The sequence below is a fragment of the Sparus aurata genome, chromosome 18, assembly GCF_900880675.1.
Source record: "Sparus aurata chromosome 18, fSpaAur1.1, whole genome shotgun sequence".
NCBI classification, from domain to species: Eukaryota; Metazoa; Chordata; class Actinopteri; order Spariformes; family Sparidae; genus Sparus; species Sparus aurata.
In genome coordinates, this window is record NC_044204.1 from 17,820,723 (window position 1) to 17,842,734 (window position 22,012).

At 45.4% G+C, this 22,012-nt stretch overlaps 1 protein-coding gene across 1 annotated transcript in view; it reads right to left on the reverse strand.

The window, feature by feature from the left end:
* Positions 1 to 19,679, reverse strand: part of tenm1 (teneurin transmembrane protein 1) — a 207,813-nt gene extending 188,134 nt beyond the window's left edge. The window contains exons 1-3 of the mRNA XM_030396497.1: positions 19,160 to 19,679; positions 5,090 to 5,361; positions 1,290 to 1,619 (exon numbers count right to left, since the gene is read on the reverse strand). Of these exons, the coding sequence (XP_030252357.1) occupies positions 1,290 to 1,619; positions 5,090 to 5,306 (547 nt within the window). The 5' untranslated portion in view covers positions 5,307 to 5,361; positions 19,160 to 19,679. The remainder of the gene's footprint in view (positions 1 to 1,289; positions 1,620 to 5,089; positions 5,362 to 19,159) is intronic.
* Positions 19,680 to 22,012: the final 2,333 nt, after the last annotated feature.

A 22,012-nucleotide genomic window follows, 5' to 3' on the forward strand; every position in this document is an offset into this window, starting at 1 on the left:
TAATGCTGCAAGCACTCCCTCTCTCTCTCTCTCTCTCTCTCTCTCTGCCTCTCACGCTCACTTCTTCCAATCTTCAGATTTTGCATGAGGCTGAGTCCATGTCCAATCCGTCCGTCATTAACCGGCGCCCCTGGGTGCAACCCGAACGTAAACAAGCACACCCTGAAGCCTTCCTCGCATGATCCCTCTCCTCCTCTGACTGAGCCCTCGCCTTCTCCCACCGTCTTTGTCTAACACTCACTCGAAACCAGCTTCTCCTTCACCTGTTTTACCCTCAACCACTCATTCCCTTTTATTCTCATTCTAATTATACCATTACATTACCATTTCTATTCTCTCATTAGCATTTTCGCTCTCCCTGCCTCTTATTCTTCCCCTCTCTCATTCTCTTTTTTTTCACCCTCTCCCGCTTCCTCTATCACCCTTCCTCTTCCCAGCCGCTGAACGCGTTCCACCTTTTTTGCGGCACATAAACAGACAGTGCCCTTGGGGATGGGTTGGAGAGCTCTGTCTTTGTTTGTGTGCACCTCTAACTAACTCTCCATCTGCGGGGAGCCAAGCCAAGCCCAGCAGTGCAAGACAGATAGCTGGCACCATCCCAGATTCTTCTCTAGTTGGCCCCATATCTTCACCCCCGCCTCTCAACTTCTTCCTTCCTCCCAGGCTGCAGTTCTCCCACAGAGGAGGGTGTCAGCTGCCCTCAGGCAGCCAGTCAGGTGCTATAGATGTCCGACCTGACAATTCCTTTTCCTCGAAGCTTTAAACCAAAATCTGCTCTAGCTTCCGATGGATATTCAATCCTTTCCAAGCCGTATGCTGTGGATGTTCATCGCCGGACTATTCTCGGGCTCCATCCCCAGTCAACCTCACATTCACCTCCCATACGAGCTCACTTCAGAGAGCAAATAACCAATAGCACAGCTTCTGTATTTAGTCACATCAAAGAGCTTTCAAAGAGAGAGGAATTTGAGCATTAGCATTAGTTAAAAAAAATGAGACTTTCCGTCATGTAAATGCCCAAGGCTGTAACCTAAAACTTGAAAAGAGTTATAATTTGTATGTTGTTTTTCTTTGCATTAGTTGGTGGAAACTTTATCCACTTAATAAAATGAGACTGCAAGGATGGAATGTGAAAATACAGTCGGAGTGAATAAATGCACAAGCAGCCCGCCTTCTGCACACGTACACACAAATGAGTCATCAAAGGTGCACGATTATCTGCTTAGCTAAAATTGTATCTCCTCTGGGCATTTTGCGTACCGATGGGCAAAGAAGAACACTTGACTCACCATTGTCAGGCTCCGACTTCCTGTCGTGCTCCGTATCAGTGAGAGAGAGGGCGGAGTTGGCTCGGCTCGTGAGGCACGAGCTCTGCTCCGACTTCAGGCCGCGCATCCACATGTGCTGCAGGCCGTGATTTGGAGACGGGTCCACCTCCGGCTCGGTGTCCACGTCCGAGCTGACCCCCAGAGAGTAGCCGTGGCCGTGGATGTGAGCGGCGGGTCCGGAGCACAGCGCTTCCTCCTCCTCCTCCTGATGCTGCTGCTGCTGCTGCTGCTGCTGTTGGTGGATGTGGTAGTCTGGGCTCCTCATCTGCCCAGCCTTACAGAAGTCTAATTCTAGAGGAGGAGAGACATGCAGATTGAGATCCTACGGACTCAGGAGCTGTAAATCCTCTAATACCGGCATGTGTTTTTATTTGCTTCGGCAACTAAGCTGACCAGGTGTTTGTCAGAGGCAGGCATTTACAAGCCAAACACTGAACACTTCCCAAATTATGTCAAGAGACAGGCTGTTATTTGAGCAAGCATATATTAAGTTTCGCAGCGCACCTCCACATCAAAATGCCACCCTCGATTTTTCTTAACCATTTGCAGTGGAGCTATATCCTGTTCAGGCTGCCTGATGTGTGTTATCGAGCTCGAGATGTATTGAACTGCTGCTCAAACAGAGCACTGATCTCATCTATATTCTCCTTGGTGGGGTGAAGAGATCAGATAAAGATCAAACCTTATTAATATTGACTCAGACTGAGGGAAAAATTGAGCCTCATATGCTTTCAGGTATTAGAACGCCCTCCAATCCGAGGCATCAACCTGTTATCTGAGAACATCAGATATACTGTGTTAGTCCTCTGGTTACACTTCAATTCAATTCAATTCAATTGAGCTCCACTTTTTTTTTTCTACAGAGCCAGTTGAGTAAATTTTCTTCCTCACCACCTGACTTCTCTGTTTAGAATGTGCGAGTGGAAGTGAAGGGAGCTGATGGAATAAATTGAAATCTATACAGACACCACTGTAGCCTGGAACTATACAGATCTCACTGAGGAGAGAAAAGAAAAAGACTTCCTCTCCTCACTTAGTGCAGTTAATATGTGTGTTAGGTCAGGTCCTTTGAACACAAACCACAGTGTTTCAATAAAAGCCACAGTCCCGTTGACCACTCCATTGACCAGCGATGTGTCCTGCTGTGTCTGTTTGATGGGGTCAAGACCAACTGCGGCTCACACACTGTTCCGCTGGAATTAAACCGGTGCAAGATTGGTCAGCACCATACACTACTGTTTAGCTCAAATTTGCTGCAAGAGGGCAAGGCAGGAGCAAATAGGCTATTTCCCCATAGCAACAAACATGAATTGACTGTACGCTGAAGAGCAGAGAGGAGAAGTGATTAGAGGGAAAAAACATTGTTTTTTTTAATAACAGCCCATCTCCTGCCATTATTGTCAGCCGCTCCAGAAAAATATATATAGTTAACACCACTTCCACCCAGTGTTGCAAGCATTTGTCATAAACAAGAAATCAGACGCTGGCAACACATTCTGGGTTATAATTTCACTGTCAGCAGTGCTGGATGTAATCGAGGATAAACACATATAAATTCAGTTCACCCAGTGGTGTAATTTTGATTGCCTGGTAGATTTGTAATCAAAAAGTGAGCAGCTAAGCGGATAGACATGCTTAATGTTATTGCCTACTACTGAGGAGGGTCCTTTTATTATAGACTTATATCATTTCTTTTTTGTCCGACAGATTGATTATTCCTAAGAGATTCCCTAACTGTGGCACATAAGTACCAACTGGCAGTACACAAGTTTGGGAACCTCTGTCCTAAATGAATAAAATCACCACGCACAGCACAATCTTACAAAATGGCATGGACTGACTTATTTCTGCACTCCTGGGTGGCACGTCACATTTAGTAATCTATTCCCGCTTACAGACTGAGTTGATATTAAATCCCTAAACATTGTAATTTTACTGTCCAATCACCATAATCCATATGAGAGTGACTGTGAGTGGTTGACACACTCATTTGAGGCGACTTTAATTATCCTCCTGCTCTTAGCAATAAGCTTTATGATCAGTATTAATTGCCCCGAGCTTTGTCTCTCAGGCTACATTTAGGCTGCCATACATTAATTGCATCCTACTAATCATCTACTAATTAAATAAGTTCTAATTTTTTGAAACGTCTATTCAAACATGCAATACAATTCATTGTAAGGTGTTATTTTACATTGACATAAATTACAATTTTACATTACATTACATTTTTTTTCGTACATATTTGTATCACGACCACAACTGGAACCAAACCAAAATCCTTGTTTTTGGCCACATGTAACCATTTATGTAAATATTATTCTGCTTCTTGCATTAGGTGGTAAAAAAAGGTCCATCCATATTCAAATGATCAGCCTCTTGTCAGGCTGCTACTTTCGAATAATTCAAACATTTATGCTGCAACTCAGTTGTGATTTTTTGTAAACAAAATGTTGAAAGGCGTGAAGCAATTCATTTGAGTTAATTAATAAGGCAAACAGAAACTTAATTATTGTGGTCAGCTCTCTCATGCGCCGTAGCGCAACGAGTTGGTGTGGGACTAAATGGATGGTGAGGAATTTGTAATATCAGGAAAAATAAACAGATGGGAGTCGGGAAGGGAGGGAAAGAAGGGAGGAGAGGGCGAGACGGGCCGCTTTAAAAGATGAAGGGAAATGCGAAGAACATGGGAGGGGAATTAGAGGAGAAACAAATTGGCTGATCTTTGTCAGGAACAGCGTAATCCATTAAAAAATGTCACTTGAGGCAATGTCCCCCCTTAACAGTTGGTTACTTAGGTAGGGTATACTATATATAACTCTGGTGCCCAAAGATGAACAGATGTGCTTCGCAGAACCGGCTGCCATTGACATTTCAAAGGCTGCTCTGGGGGGTCTTTCTGCACCTCACCATATGACACTGATGGCAGGCGATGTTGTTTGTTATGGAAACAGAAAACCAGAGTAACCGTTAAAAAAGGAAGTGCTCTTTGACACCACGTCGTCGCGCAAGCCACTGAAGATGCATGATGATAGCTTACGGTCATTGACGGGCTGCTGCGTGGCGAAACAATACGACAAAATCCATAGAAGGTGGCATTCAAAGCATGAAATCCCCGGAGCGACCGGGTTGTCAGGAGTTGTAACTGTTATGAATGGCTAATGCTGCTTGTTAGCATGGTGGGTCGGTCTTGCAGAGTAGCAGGAGGTTGGGGTAGCAGAAAAAGTATCTATTGATCACTGTGAACCCTGCACAGCGGCGTCCTCCTGATGAGGTGCAGCTTCTCTCTTAACACCACACATGACCCGCATAAAGGCCATCCATCACAGCACGCGCTGGCCCATTTCTCCTCCTGTCACCGGCAGGGAAGAATTTTTCGGTGTGTATGTGTCAGCGTACGACTCTATGTGTGCCTATGTCCGCCCGTGACTGTGTTGGCGAGTGTGTGTGTAATGAAGGGTGGTTTTCCACCCCAGGTGAGGCCAGAGAGGTTTGGGGTTGACCTAGTTTAGCTGTGGGAGAGAAATATCACCTCCGTGGAGAAGAGGTAATTGGCTGCCTCCGACTGTCCTTCTGGCTCATTGTGGACTGTAATAGGTAATTCACACAGGTCCTTTTAAAGACCTCAGTGTGTGCATGCTTGTGTGCGCATGATTGTGTGTCCCCCATATGTGTGCCAGTATCATCTCTGTGCATACACGCTGACATTTGTTCGGATTCAGGTAAATACATCCAGCCTAGGCATGGCCTGAGTGTGCTACCTGGCTGCGGTTGGCTGTAGTTGCTTTGTCTTTCCCGGTGGGAGCCGAGGGTGAGGCGTAGCTCGTGCGTGTAGTCAGGCAGGGTTTCGCGTGAGGTGTAGGAGCGGTGATGGGCGCGGCCGTCCTCGCTCTCGTCAGACGAGCTGGTGTAGGACATCTCCATCTCATGGCGCCCCTTCGACAACGGCTGGTAGGGTTTACTGTCCATCTCCTCCATGGCTCGTAGGGCTCCGCTTAGTCACTCAGCACAGCCACAGCACAGAGCACAGAGTCTGGGGGTGAGAAAGATGGGGGGGAAATATAGCAAGGGAGGGAGGCAAAGACAGTGGGGAGGAGGAGGAGGAGGAGGGATGAGCCAGCAGAGGAAAATGAAAGGAAACGGGGGATTGAACAGACAGGGTAGGGAAGAAAAATAGCACAAGAAAGTCTGTTATTGAACACAGTGGCACAATATTGCAACATCTGCTCATTCCAATTACAGCAGACATTCATAAACAGTATTTGGCTCCTTTCATATTTCACACCAAAGGTTAGTTCCAAATCAATACACTCAGAAGGGACCGCGATGGTGGCCATTATGTCCAATCGTGTTTCAAGAGAAATTGGCCAAAATCAAGCACAGCTCTTTGTTCTGTCACTTGTTGTTTTTGTTTTTCTCCCGCTACTGTAGTCTTTATCTGCCTTTTACAGACAACAAGTGACAAGTTGCGGATGAATCAACAAATTTGTAGCCGGGCCCCACGTCTGTCACTCTCATTAAACACTGTGACTCACCAGATTCTAAAGTACCGATGAAACACTGTTAGACACAAGTCTTCCCAGTGTCACTTGTTCCAAACGGAGAGGTGATAAATCAGCTCTCTCAGCTCTATTCGGCTCCGATTCCCTTGTTCTTCTCTCAACCACATCAAAATCTACTTCTGATAACGTCCGGCACGAATATGCTTATACCGCCATAACCGATGATTGATTGGGACAACGATTAGAGCACAGAAAAAGTGATTAGAAAATACTTCATTCATATTAGTTCTCTTTCAACGTGGCCTGCCCGAGGCCTTTCCAGCCTATTTCCTGCAGATATAAAGCTTCTAAATGGAGCTTGAGAGGGTCATTGCTCATAGAGACAAAGTGCTATGGTATTGACCTCTTCAGGGAGTCCTGTAGTCCATATATCAAAGCCATTAGAGCGTGCCTGCTCAATACCTCAGAGATCTGCAGCACAGGGTGATCACCACTAGTCTGATACAAGTTTACAGCTGACCTTTCTACCACCGCGGTAATGCTTTTATTCCACCTGAAAGACTCTTTCCCCTGGCCTGGCGTTCACCCGCCTCATTCCCCGCACGCATGCACACGCACGGGCCGGCGTACGCGCTCACACACGAACCGCCGGCCGACCCCTGACAGCGTGCAGTCAAAAAATGGTTCATCCCACACATGCCCTCGTCCCCTGCAGACATTATCATAGCGCAGATGATCTGTAACAATCCTCGCTTGTCTCCCTTTCCATCCACTTTTTGTGTTTTCTCCTCAATGATCCCACAAAGCGCAACAATGGGTCTAAAATACATGACCACATTTTGCATCCAATCATCTTAGCCACGCTGCAGCCGGCGTACTGTAAGCCCCTACGACTCGCACGCATGCACACAAACACACACACACACACACACACACACACACACACACACACACACACACACACACTTGTGGTTCCCCTGCAATCATGATGCCTTTCATTTTGATTGGCAGGAGTTATTGCTGGGAATCAAAGCCCGCTATTATCTCAGCTGCCCTGTCAGAATGGGATTGACTGGTGTCACCTTCTCTCTGGTACGGCAAGGAGCAAGTATACATTACCCTGTGAGCTCTGAGCTTGCTGCAGGCACTGACTACTGTCTGCCTCTACAGAGGCTCTCTGTCCTGTTTTATGTCTGTCACTCGCTTACATGCGAGAATGAAAGCATGCAATCCTGCACATGGGAGCACCATCTTGTTCCCTGCACACACGCAGACCGCCTTGTGAACATTTCGCTTCGTACATGTAGTCCTGCTTGTAAATCGACGTTTGCAATGTGGAAAACCGTCTGGCCCTCCTTTAAAAACACACCTCTCTCCTGGTTAATCCCTTCCCCATCTTTCACTCCTCTTTCACCATCCGTCCACCTCTGCTCTCTCTCCTCCTTCCCTCTCATCCTCCCCTTCCTTACACGTTCTCCCCCTTCCTCCACCTCGTCCTTCGAGGCCCCCGCATTTAGAGAAGTAAGCCTGCTGGCGGGGGTTATTCCTGCTAATTCTAGCCCTCAGTGGGGTGCCCATTAGGGGGTTTGATTCTTGGATTTGATGTCAAAACCTGGAGGTTGTTTCCTAGAGCCAAGCTCACTTCAAACAAAACACATGGGCGTTCTGTAGGACATGTCAGCATGCGCCACCTGAGCGCAACACCAGCCTAGATTTGTAATTGAGGAATCGCCACCTTGGGGCATGGCGGGCACAAAAATCTAGCCGCGGGTCGCTAGTCATAAAAAACACACAAGGACGGCCCTGGAAGGTTCTGAGGATGTTGAAATAATTAGCACAATGCCAGGAGATATTTTTTTTATACAGGGATCTTCAAAACTTTCGCTTCAAGATTTTGTATCGTTTCTCGCATCATTTTTTAATATACAGGCGTGGAGCAGAGGACCGCACAGCGCACTGAGGGATCCCTGAGTGAAACTAAGTGCTTAACTGATTGCATCACTACATACTAACAACTGATCTTAATCATCTCCATGCAAGACCAAAGTATACAAAATTCATAGACTGCGATGATTTATGCATGTCCTACCTACTGTATTAACAGCACGGCACTGTACTGTACGTGTCTCAGTGGGGCTCTTATTTATTGATAGACTGCTGTGACAAAATGCAGCAAAGTACAAAAAAAAAAAAAAAATAAGAAAAAAGCTGTTTGAAAGATTTGAGATGCATCTCATGTCAGTTTGTTTGCGCTTCGAATGGATTAGCGGTGAGCAGTTGCATGCTGTGACAATGTATGTATATGTTATTGTGTGATTTTATTTCTAATCTAATTCTAATCTATAATTCATCAGTGTGTAATGAACTCTTCACCGCTCGGTTTAAAATTAATACAAAGTGACAACACTGAGTGAAACACATGCATCGCATTACATTGTTACCCTCCTCCTCCCTTCCTAACCCCGTTCTTTCAGTCTCTTATCACTTTTTCTCTCGCACAAACACACAGGGAGTGATAATCCATGGCTACACAGTAACAATAATATCTAATGGGACTATTCACCCACTTGATCCCCTCCTATCCATCCATTTGCTCAAACACTGCTACCGCAGACCAGTGGCCTGTGATTTTCTTTCTCTTTTTTCTTTTGCAAATCTGCTTAGAGAAGTGATAGAGGCTCACATACACAGTTGCTTTTAAACAGGATTTACGCTCACAGTCATCTCCAGAGGGGCGGAGTCCCTCAGATGTCCAACAATAACAACAATGGCACAATCGGCGAGGCGGAGATCGCCATGTGTAAAAGGCAAGGACCATGAGGACACGTCGAAAGCGATTTACACTTTTCAATCTCAAACGAATGTGGCGAAAAATCATGAAGAACGGGAGGAGCGAGAGCATGCAAAATGGAAAAGAAAAGAGAAAGGCTGGGAGAGGATTGGGGCCAGGCAGCGGCAGAGAAATTGAGTTTCACATTGGTAAATAAACAAGGAGCACTGGGAGAGCAGAGTGCCATCCAACAATATTAGCTTCTCCGATTATTGATACAGTATAGTTCCAGGATTACAAATGCATTTCTGCCATGCAGAGAAGGTCTTATTTTCATAACCGCCTGGAGACCCCCAGTGAGTAGGAAGCTACTATCGTTGTTAGCTCTGGCCTTTACACATTTCCGAGAAGGTTGTTTGCACAGGGTTGAGCTAATCCCGCTCACTAAACAGGTCTTGCAAACCGCGGGAATGTCGGTGAGGAACCTTGAGAGATATATACAGCATTAACCCATCGCCGCTGCAGATGCTACAAAGTGAAGTCATGACAACACCGCTGTTGTTTGCAGGTTTTCATTTTGTCTACCATTATGACGGCTTAATCATCAGATGGAATCGAGGTTGTGTGCAGTCTGTTGCTGCAAATGCAGATCCTGGGGGAGTAAACAGTGAGCTGTCAGAGAGGGATGCCTCTCCTGGAGTCAGGGTGTGTGTGAAAAGATTCAGGGATAGGGCTTAAAAATCTGTTCTATTCGTTCGCGCCACCACGACTCCTCAGGCATATGACAGGGACACCTCAAATGAGAGGTCCTGAAGGACCTACAGGACCGTGTTCTACCTAAACCACCCGAAAGACAACAAAACAGCACAGTGCCCACTGGGAGCTCTCAGTGCCTGCAGAGAGGAGGGAGGGAGCGATGAATGGAGAACGAGGATAAAGAGAGTGATGGATAGATAATGAGAGATGGAGAGATTTCACAGTGAAAATGGGGGGAATTGAAGGATAGAGAGATTGCCAAGTGAGACATGGAGTGATAGAGGGTTTTAATTAGTGGATAAGGGCTAGCTATCTGTGGGCGGCGGCAGCGGCAGCACTCTCGTCACGTAGTTGTGCTTTCATAGCTGACCAAGCCTGAAATCTCTTGCTGCTAATGCCGAGTTTACCGGCAGAACACATACTGTAGTGTATACACACACACACACACACACACACACACACACACACACACACACACACACAAGCCTGGACCTCACCATACATACAGCATCCCTGGTAAGATTCAAAGATGAAACACATACTGACAATCATCCACAGACGAACACACACTCAAAGGCCCTGCGCCCACACACACTTACAGCGTTTCACACTAATCGACAAACAACACACTTGAACACCCACACGCCGTAGAGAATCAACACAGTTTTCCTGGCCTTTTTCGGCAAAGCTTGCCCTTGCGCGTTGTTTCTATGCGCCGCTGCAGTGTCTTTACCATTCAGCCTCCAGTGCACTGCCTACCTCCATTATTCCTCACACAGCAGCACCTCAGGTTAATGCTTGTATGCACAAATCAAATCATATAGGTGACACAAAAGCCCAGCGAGACTCAGTGTGTGCCCACTGGAGTCAGAATGAAAGCGTGACCAAGTAGCAGAAGAAGAAAAAAAGGGTGCGTGTGTCCTTCCATAGAAGCCAGACCGGCTCTTGTTAGGAGCTGTCAGGAGCCCGGACGCCATCCTGGACCATTTGACTATTTATAGTGGACATGGGTAAAATCCCACATGGGCACAGCATGTCTGAGCCGTGTGGAGAAATCCATAAGGTCCTACACTATTCATGCCCTGTGACTGTGGCCTGTAGTGAGGGAGTTGCACAGCTTTAACATTTCAAAGGCTGTTTTTGTATCTCGGCCACAGCAAAAAGTGTTCTTCTTTCTTTTAGATCTTGACTAAGGTATGGATTTTTTCCACTCTCTTTTCATAATATCCACTTCTGCTCCTTCTTTCTGATCTGAATCTGAATCACTCAACAGAGGGCAGAGGGGCAAACAAAAAAGCGCGAAAAGGGACGAGAATGAACCATGTGTGCGTTCACATGTTCACTTGTGCATTTGACCGCGGACATGAAGACAAACACGCGGAGAAAGAGACACCACCCAAAACCACTTAATCAATATTCCTGACAAGGCAAAGCCTCATTCAACACATCTGATATTCCTCCTCTCTCGCAAGATAAATTCATGTCACTGTCCTCCTAGCAGGACTAAAAGGCTGTTCACACTAACTCGCTTTGCAAATAAAGCTTTACATCAAGACTGACAACCTCCTAAGCTCTCTGCATCAGCCACTGCTTGGTAAAAAGCCTCTTTCAATAATGCATTTGACCGCTAAAACCTCCGACACCCAAAGCAAAGCTGAGTAGCAGAGTTGCAGATGCAGAATTAATTGATGAATCAATGGCATTGACACGAGAAATTGGATTTGGTGATTAGCGATTTCAACAGTATTTCCTGTGAACCTCCTTTATGAAGTTGTTGATTACAGAGAGATGAATGAGTAAAGAGCATCAGCCCTGCAGAGGAGTAGCTGAAAAGATCTACTAGTAGCTGTTGAGTAGCATTGCAGATTGATTTCTGAATGCTAAGTGGGCTAATCTCCCATCTACACCACTACGATGAGACGCTTGTCATCTGGAAAAACTCAGGAGTGCGCGAGAGGGGGGAGGATTTGGGGGGATGTTCCCACCGCGAAAAAAAAAAAAAAAGTCTCCTGGGCGCTCCCTGCAGCGGCTCCTCCCTTCCCTTAGATCTGTTCTTAGTCCTCACCTCCTCTCTGATTCTCCTGGCCTCTTGCAGTTTGAGGACACAGGCGGCATTCAGCAGCCTCGCTCAGGAAAAGGCTTCTCTACAAAGAGAGAAGCAGCCCTCACAAAGACCACAGGACTCAGTCGGGAACAAACTATAGTGCTCTTTTGTGAGATGATGAGACAGAGATGTGTGGGGGCTGAATACATTCTCTCCACGCGCCTGTGCAGTGTATAGACGCAGGTAAATGCGACTCAAGGTTGTGCTGTAAAGTTTAGTTAACTATGTTGGCAGAGAAATATGGTTAATTCACATAAGTTGTTAGTGGTTAGAAATCGAAATGATGTTTTCAGCCCCGGAGCCTTTCGCCTTCTGCATGTGTGAGATGCATATCAGCGAGGAGAGGAGCCGCAGTTTTCCAGATAAACAAATCATTTAAGCTTGAAATCAATAGCACATACTGTAAAATGTATTCGCAGTTAAGGAATGGCGGTGAGTCAGTTGAAGCACTTTTCTCTTCAATATGTGTTTTCATCCCCCCCCCCCCGTATCTTATTTTCATTGCAGCCTTTTTCTTTCTTAAAATTTGCCTCGGCGGAACCGCGTCGGGCATGTTCCTCAACAATTTGCATTCCTCATTTTGTTGCTTGTCAGACGAATCATTGTGTCGTCTGAGCACATTAAAGAGAACAAAATGTGAATTTTCCAAACAATTCCTTTTCCAGGCACATCGGGCCGGGATGACATGCAGCGAATGCTGCAAAATACAGATTTCAGGATTGTTACATCTGGAGACAACATATATTAGGTGTGCTTTACTTGAAAAATGGCCGCACACTGCTGCTACTGATTTTCCCAGAGTAGATTTGGGGCATTTCTTTGCTCGAATCACTTTTTCTTTCGTGCAGTTTGTCTCGGCGTCTTGGCTGGCAAACAGCGGAGAATATGTGTCTCTGCAGTTAGAAGTCAATTTGGGCAATGATACACACACTTGAAATACATCCCAGAGTTCACGCTGGATCAAGACTCATTCTGAAATTAAACCCTGACAACAAAACAGCTCCCCTGCAAATACGCCGAAAAACATGTTGAGCTGGATTGTACTGTACTGTACTCTACTGTACTGTATTGTATTGTGTGCATGGCTTCCAGCAGAGATGCATCAAGCACCGTTTTGGAGCTATTCGTCTTTTAAATGAGTTAATAATTCATGATCATCTAGAAAGTAGAGCTATGAATATTACTGATGATACACATGAGGCTATTTACCAGTCAGCAGGAAACAGATGAACTCGTTTAGAGGAGAGATGTACAGTACACCGTCACTGTTTTTTATGTTGCTAAATAAATCACTTCATAGGCATTCAACAAAGCTGCAGATGCAACTTATTCATGGTGAGGTATTAATCACGGTCTTGAGGTGTGCAGTGATGTTTCGCCTCCAGCTCATATGCAGCAGGTGTATGGTCAAGTCGCCTCCAGATCAATTACCTTGCTACAGAAGCTACTAAAGGAGTCTAATTGCAGCTGTCTAAATGTTGATGATGTGCAAAGTTTTTCTCAATATTCTCAGATGTGACTTCGACAGAACCCTTCCCCGGCCATTCTCCCGCATTGATTCAGCTAAAGGTGAAAAGCTGCCGTACGTCTTTGTCAGTGAGCGCCGGCCAGCGTCGACATCCCTTTTGTCCTCTGTGTCAACAGAAGCAGGATAAAATCAGCGCAAATATAATGGATTTTAACTTAATTATTTTGACAGCAGAGCCAAGGCGTGCACTTTCAAGTGAAGGACAATTTATGTGGTAATAAATTGGGGAAGAAACAAAAATTGATTTTTCTTCTTCTTAAGTTGTCCACTGTCCTGATTAATAAAAATTTCACGGTGAGAAATGTGTCCCTGTAGGTGTGCTTCGGCTTTCTCCGTGTGTGTCTGAGAGAGATAGTGTGCCAAGAGTGTGCGTGCGTTTATACGTGAACGTGTGTGTATGTGTGTGTGTGTGTGCCTGCTTGGATAGTAGTGCACACAGGTTTTAATGATAATTATTACTCTTTTCGTCCCCTTGAGGAGATTCATCGTTTCACTCATATCAGGGTTTTTTAACAGCGAACACACACAGAAACCTATATGCCTGTGCCCAACTGATATGGAGAAATGTCAGTGATGGGTTGTTGCAGTACAGCGCCTTGCTCAGTGGCACCTCAGCAGTGTCCTGGAAGTAAACTGGCACCTCCTCATCTACCAGTCCACCTCTGTATCCGATGGTCCATGATGGGCACAATATGTTCTGAGCTAGCTTCGCCCCGCTTTGTTGCACACATGTGTCTATTATAAAACAAGAGGTTGAACAAAACAAAATGAACGCCAGTACAGCATGAATAAAACAACAGAATAAGAATAACATTGATGTGGGTGTGGAATATTTATAGAGATGGTGGACTTGATGATAGAAACATCTTGCAATATTAGAGCAGCAACAATTTGTCCATTAACTGCGACACAATGATTCAGCAATTTGGCCTTAAAAGTGCACTATTTGTGTAAAAATTCAATATCAGAAGGTTCATATTTGCAATATTAATGAAGTAATAATACAAACTCTGAAATAGTGATTTGATTTCTTTCCACACAAAAAAGCCGTCCTCAACAGGAACAAGGTCCCAAAAACATTGTTTAAAGCTTAAAAGGTTGCTACACTGAATAGAAAGGTCCTGCAAATAAAAAAAACTAAAAAATCAGCATGAAACTATGTTGTCCTTTGAGGACAGTTTGTTTATTCAGTGGTGAAAATCTTTTTAATTGTCCTAACATTTCAACAAGGTCACATAATGCACTTTTAAAATAATACTGCAATATTTCAGGGCTATATCGCAAAACACAAAAAATGTTTCCTTATATGGAAATCTCCTCAAAATAAAAAAATGCAAGGACTGAAAGACAAAAATCAAATATCACCACACATATCGATCGATATCGATATTGCAACAACACTGCAGGGATGACTAATTGTACTTTGACAAAATATGGAACACTTCTAAGACGATATATTTTCTCATATGATGATAGCAATATAAAATCAATATTTTTTGCCCAGCCCTTCTGCTACAGTTTTGATAGTTGATTAAAAATGATGTCACACTAAAAGCAAAAACGGCATTCATTCACAAGTTCAAGCTTCTCAACAGTGAGTCCTATCCGAGCCTTCTACGACAGTAAACTGAATATCCTTGTTTTTTTGACAGCTGGTTGCACAAACAAAGAGATCTGAAGACATCATCTTAGACAATGGGAACGTTTGCTGGGCATTTTTTCGCAATTCGCTGACATTTTAGACCAAACAATTAAACGATTAACTGAGAAAATATCAGGGAGAGGAATCCATAATGGGAAATAATTGTTTGTTGCAGCCCCACGAATTAAGCGGTCCGACACAAACAACACAAATTAAGTCCTCAAAAATTAACATGTGTTTAAATTGCTATCAGTCTCCCGCATCAGCCCTTTAGCTAGATGTGTTCCATCAGCACTGCTCTTCACACATAAAGACACACACACACACACACACACACACACACACCCCTCTTGACAAATTAATCTCATATTTTTAAAGAGAAGTAGAGTGGGCTTGACCAGTAAGCCTCTTGTGGCTCTGATCCTTCTGTCTTCTGACTGGAATATCAAAGGATGGGGGGGACGCTGGTAGTAGAGTTTGAAGTTAGCGAAGAAGAGAGAGGGGAGGCTGTGGCTGTGAATTTTCACAACACAAATCTCACATAACATTTTGCTTTCTTTCTTAACCGTATATATAGTTCCTGACTCTTGCCCATAGCCCAATGGAAGAAGACAAGAGAGAATAGAGAGCTGGAGATGCCAGTTGAGACTTAGCCAAATGCTTTAAAGAAGAATGCCTCGGGCATATACTGCTCGTGTGTGTGTGTGTGTGTGTGTGTGTGTGTGTGTGTGTGTGTGTGTGTGTGTGTGTGTGTGTGTGTGTGTATGTGTGTGTGTGTGTGCGGCATTGGTGACTGAAGGTGATTTTGGTTTTGATACTATTTCTGTCCCTCTGTCTGTTGCTGTTGGTCCAGTTTTTGTTTTTCCAAAAGCTAAAATAAATGGTGTGTTTGGATTCTCCATCATAGAAAAAAAGAAAAAAAAAACCCAAAGGAGGCCTACATAATTTGATGGAGAAATATGTTTTATAAACTGAGAGCTACGTGGTGAACGGGGTACCAAAAGCTGAGCCAACTGACTGTTTCAGACAAATGGAGTCTATAGTCAAGATTTATGTCTTTAAAACACGTTCGTTGGAAATACATTAGATTGACCATAGAACACATATTCAAACAATATCAAGACTTTCTTTTATAATTTGCTGTCAACACATGAAAAATAATGACCATATTTTGGACCAAAGCTTTCTGACATTCACTGCTTGTTATCAGTAAGAAATGTCACATCGCCAAAAAATGCTCTGCTAAGTGCACTAATTGTAGACACAACTGTAAACACAGCCTATACAGCGATATGAGATTGGTATAGGGTCATTTGGTGATATTATATTGCCTGTGTATTTCACTTTTTTTTGGTACTCGCAGCCCTGGCAATTTCCTTGCTGCCGAGAGGCCGGCCACAGACGAATGAATGGAAGGAAACCCTAATTAGCACTGCAGGATTTGTTAAACAATTCCTCTTGAGGATGGAGCACTATTGCAGCAAGAAGGTAAATATTTGAAGTTGTACAATGGTTACATCTCGAAGTGTCTGCAAGCGCGCGTGTCTCAGTGTGCGCGTGTGTTTGCAAGTCTAGCGGTCCAAGCAGCCTGATTACCCCAACTGGCACGGGCTCTTTTACTTTGAAATTATCAGCGGGGTGGCCACCGCTCTGACACATTTTATGCTTTTCCAGCAATTACATTCTAACCATATGATGGACATGCAGAGAAGGAGAGGGAAAGAGAGGGAAGGGGGAGAGAGAGAGAGAGAGAGAGAGAGAGGGATAAAAACTCCCACTGGGCCTCATGGTGCCTGCGAGCTTAAACTCTGACTGCGGCACTAAGCGTTGTACTCAATATTATAAACAACCTTCTGATGCATTTCACATTGTCCTCTCACTAATTCATGACCCCAATTTTATTAAGGAAATTTAGTTTTGCTGAAAAACTTGCAGGGCATGAGGGAAGTGTGGTGAGCGCTTCCATGGGAGAAGGGAGCATTACAGTGCCAGGGGCTACTGCATTCCTGGAATGAAAATTCATAAATAATGCAGGCCTGGATAACAAAAAGAACTCCCCCGCTGTCTCGCACAGCTCTGCGCTATCCAAAGGCCATGCAATATCACTCAAATCTCAGAAAAACACAAATTATTAGACACAAGCGAAGATTTTTTATTTTCTCTCGCTAGTGGTTTCTTGACTCAGGACAATGGAAGCAGCTGACAGCAAAACGGCAGCTTCCTCACAGTTGGCACTCGGGGCCTTCGATTGTCAGGAAGTTGACGCTGAAATAATGATGGGACTCCACGCCAAGGAGCTCAGCGGCTTCTTTTTGGATCTCCCAGACGCTATATGCAGCAGACGCTTAACAACAACATGTCGGAAAATTAAAAAGTGAGTGTGCAACAGCTGAAAGAGATAATTAGCATAGCTGGGACCGCTGACCACTGAATGATGAATCCAGAGTGTTCTGGCACGGGAGAACATGTAAAACTCTGAATATCTGACTGACTGATTAGTAATGTGCTCGGTGGATTGACTGACACAAATGCCACCACTTTATCAGTGGCATGTGCGGGTGCAGAACATAATTGGTGGATTGACATTTCAATTCAAAGCCCCTCTCCTCTCGTTGTGAAGGCGTTGCCATAATGCGTGTGCAATTTAAAAAAATATGCAATTAATCGCTGTTCATCACCATCTCCAGTCTGTGCAGCGGCCCTGCAGGGCCCCGGAAAAACACCAATCCAACACGCAGACAATGACAACACACACACACACACACACACTTCAACAGACAATAGCACGAGCGGCCCCCAGCTATGACACACAGCTCATCAACGCTACAGTAGCAATACAGTGGGAGAAATGAATGTGGGATTACAATCATCAACCTCCTCGGCTCCCATACATCATCCTCCTCTCCTGCTCCTGTGTGCATGTGTCTGTGAGTGTTTGTGTGTGGGGATGACACAGAAGGAGAGAGAAAGTGTGTGTGTGTGTGTGTGTGTGTGTGTGTATTATCTAACCTCCATACACAGATGCTCTCTATTAATCACAAACAGCAAAGAGAGAAACTGCCTCATTTTTATCATCACTATCAATAATGTGCGAGCCGCGGAGGAACTGAGCCCGGCGCCCCGCGTCATTGTGAGGTAGGGCAGAAACACACAATGCCACACTGACACAACATTTAAGTGTGCGGTGATTAAAGCGGGTTCTTTCTTTCTTTCTTTCTTTCTTTCTTTTTTTTTTACTTATTTCATTGTGGATCTAATATTGTAAGGGAGGGGGGAGGGCAGAAAGCAGGCATGTCTGATGTCTGGTGAAACAATCCAAACATCAATATAGCCTCACAGCACAGTGCATCAGATGCATACATGAGACATACTGGCAAATGCAGCTTCTGGTTATAATGCGTTTGCATTTTCAAAATACACCTTCATGTCTCTCCTTTACATTACCACAGGCAAGAAAAGTCTGGGATTGCTTTTTGAGAGTTTGTCCTTAATGGAAGAAAAACACGCTTGGTCAATTACTCAGAGATGTGATTTATGTGGATATTTATTTATTTGCTTTGCTTATGTAATATTTATTTATTGGAAATGTGCCTTCAGTGCTTTACCCCTGAGCAATTATTTATAATCTAGTGTGAAGGAGAGGAGTGAGGGGGGTCTAATTTAAATCTATCGGAGCATATCCATCCTGGTGCAATTTTCCCTTGCCTTCACAATAATTATGATTTATCAAAATGCATTGGCTGGTGTTAATTATTTACCCCTCGGAGAGGAATACCACGCAGTTGAATGATCTGGTCGAGGGATGGCTTCAGCTTCAGCAGCGTGAAGGCATGCAGAAGAAGAGGAGGAGGTGGGTGTCGGGATGAAGCAGGTCACAGTGTTGACATGTGTCCTGTCCTGACGTGCCTGTTGGACCTGTGCTGGTGGTGGTGCTGGTGGTGGTGGGCAGCAGCAGCAGTGTCTGGCCCGGGCCCCGGCAGGCTGCGTTCAATGTTGGAAGACAGAAGGCGCGCGTCAGAGAGATCTATACCCCCCTGGATCTCCGGTGGCCTGCTGGCATCATTAGGCTACCTTCTAGCTGATGGAGATGGAGTGTGCGAGTCACAACTGGAGCAACAACAACTCTGCGAGGCTGCGAGAGAAAAGCGTCCGCCGAGCTCCCGAGAACCGACACGACACTTGAAGCACACACACGAGCGCTTCCAGCACCTGGGCTGTCATTGTTTGGCACTCGCACGAAAAGTCTGCAATCCTCACACTTCATAAAAGGAGGCGCAATCGTTATCATTAAAAAAAAAAAAAAAAAAAAAAAAACGCATACACACACGGTCACGCAAACACACACACAAACACGCGGGGGCCGTAACACCGCACGGGCACATCCGAACAGCTGATAATAACCATATCCTGTGAACTCGCGTTGTCTGAGGCTCGTTTAGCCCGGCAACATAGTGGCCGATCTCAGCCCGGAGTGAGCCCAGCTTAAAAAAAAAAAAAAAAAACAGGCCAGAACTGAACGTGTCGCTTACCTTCCCGACGTAGAGCCATTCCTTTAGTCCGATTCCATGCTATGTGAAGCCTGCGGAAACGCTGAACTGACTGACTGTGCAATCCCCGCCAGTAAGAAATTAGGCTTGAGACGAGGTGCTCCTGCTGTAAAGAAGAGGGAGGTGGTGGTGGTGTTGGTGGTGGTAGTGGTGTTGAGGGGAGAGGAGAAATGTGAACGAGACACCTCTCTGTGCCTGCTGGTCTGGGTTTTTCGAGGCGGCGGTGCTGATGCTGATGATGCTCGCTCTCGAAATGCCGATGGAGGACGACGAAACGATTTTGTTGCGCGGGGAGGAAGAGGGGGGATCTCCTTGCAGGGGCTGTACGCGAGCCAGCTCCGCTGCGCCGTGTGACAGGGAGCCCGGCGCGCTGCGTTTAGCCGCAGTTGAACCCGAGGACGCTGACGGGGTGATGCTGTTGCTGGTGAGGCTCGGTGCCGCTATAACAGCATCCCCGGATCATACCACCGCACCGAGGAGAAAGGGGGTGTGGCACAGACCGGCCACAGACACAAAACGCGCACAGGCTCCCTCTCGTCGGGAGGTCGTCTGGATCACTAGTTAGACTCATTCAGGTGATGCCATATGGCCGCACCGTGGTCCTGCGCCGGAATGCTGACTCATTAATATGGCTTCAATGGGGAGAAAGTTTTTTTTTTTTTTTTACTGCTTTTGTAAAACCTTTCAGATATATCAGAAACAAATTCATGTCAAACGGCAACAGGGCCTGAGAGCTTTCTCAAGTGGCATCTCCATCACGAAACCACCGTCTAAATGATAAAATGTGAGGCAGGCAGGGCTGAGGCTGCTGAAGCACATAGGCCGGGATGATGAAAAGCGAAGCAAAAGATGGTGTTCACAGCTGATAGAAGATGGAGTTTGACAGTAATTTATTGCTGCAGTGGGCCTGGTTGGTGATTGCACCTGCAGATCATCTCATCATATCTATTTTCCTTTGCTAAATTAGCCACCTAATGATTCTGACCCATGCTCTCTATATGTGTGCGCCTGCATCCGTTTGGGGTATTTACAGCCAGTCTGTAGCTGGTACAAACAACTTGTGAATGACAGGGGTTCTAATGATGCAGTTTATTATTTCCCCAAAGCATAGCACGCGCGGGGCTACAAACAACCATTTTGACAGCTGCTTCAGTCTATCTGCCTCTCCGCCTGTCTCGCTATATCCCCAACACAACACGGCAGTGTGCATCTCCTAACCAACAATGGATTTTGGCACTTTCCATCAGTTTCATCACTGGTTCTCTTTAATGTGGGCTGCGAGTCCAGCGGTTCATGAAAGGGGGAGCACAGCGAGAGAGAAAGGGCCTTCTAGAGCTCCTCTGACATACAGTGTTACCAGTGTATTTGTCATGTGGATGTGGGTTGTCAATACTGCCAGACTGCTCCTTGGAACGATGACTGCGAGGAAGATTGTAATGGATTTTGATCAGGAGTTCAAAGACCTCCTGAGTTCCTGAGAGCGTAGCCCCACGGTGGAGAGCCGTGTGTTCCTGCGACTCCATGTTTGCCTGCAGAGTCCTAATGGCAGGCACATTACACCTCCAGCAGCCGGGTAAACGCTGTTTTAAAAGAGCAGCTCCTCTCTCTGCCTCGACACATCTCACTGAGACATCTCCTTGACAACCGGCTCAATACAGGGATTTGAAATGTCACAGTTTTTACTGTAATTCTTTTTTATCATCATGGTCTGTAGAGGAGAGATAATAGATGTGGAGAGGGGGAAGAGCGGTGGCCTTGCTGTGAGTTAGACATAGACCTTGCATATTATTTTTGAGAAAACGTGACACATGGAAAGCAAAAGTGATGTTTTATATCATGGGAGCGCCTGTAAGACACCCAGCAAGGAGCTTCCACGGCGGGGGAAAGTTTGCGGAGTAGAGCCAGTCAACGCTTTATTGGATAATAAGCATCATTAGAGCTGCAGATGCTCTTAGAGTGCATTGCAGACGTAATGTCAGCTGCATTATATCTGATGTCATCAGATTAGAATGTAAATTGCATAAAAATGTCATAACCTAATTAAATAGTATCCCATCTAGTAAGAGGAAACAAATAGGAGACCATATAATAAGACCACGTTCGCTGATCCAATTATTCCTGCCCTATTTGGATGACATGGAAGCACAGCTTGAGCGTGTTGGGAGGAATGGGGAGCACAGAGGTGGATTTAGAGCCGGTACTCCATAAAAGCGGTGCGAGAGTGAGGGGAAAGCTACTGTTGCTGCTGTGAATGCTAAAACGGAGTCAGGTGAGAACAAGTTTGATGGGAAGCCGTCCGGATATAACCTTCCTTCTTCCCCGATTGCGAACAACCCACGCCCGTTCCGTGTGACACGTCTGTTAAGACCCGACTGATTGGGATGTATCAGACCTTAGGAGACAGATCAGCGATGCACCCGCGCCTTAATGCCACTTGGAGCCTTCTCAGTAATATCGGATTTTAAGTATCCCTGCACTACTTCGCTTCACAGCTGGAGGCAGTTTTCGCTCAGCATCATTTAGTCTGGTACATGCAAACTGCAAAGCCAACACAGTTTTTTTTTTTTCCTCCTTGGAACTCTGCGTTCCTCGTAGGCTGTAATCGATTGGCTGCTGATCAATCCCTCCACCATGGAACACAAGGTGAATGTTGCATTTCTGTAACTAGAAACTAACAATCATCGTCTCCTCTCGTCTGCTGCACTCGTCTTTGTCGAGTTTTCTCGCCATCTCCCTCTTTATTTCCTCCTCCATCCCTTGCCTCCTCCTCTAAAAGACTCCCTCCATCTTTTCCCAATGCTCGTCTTTTTTCATTTTGTTCTCTCCAACCCCCCC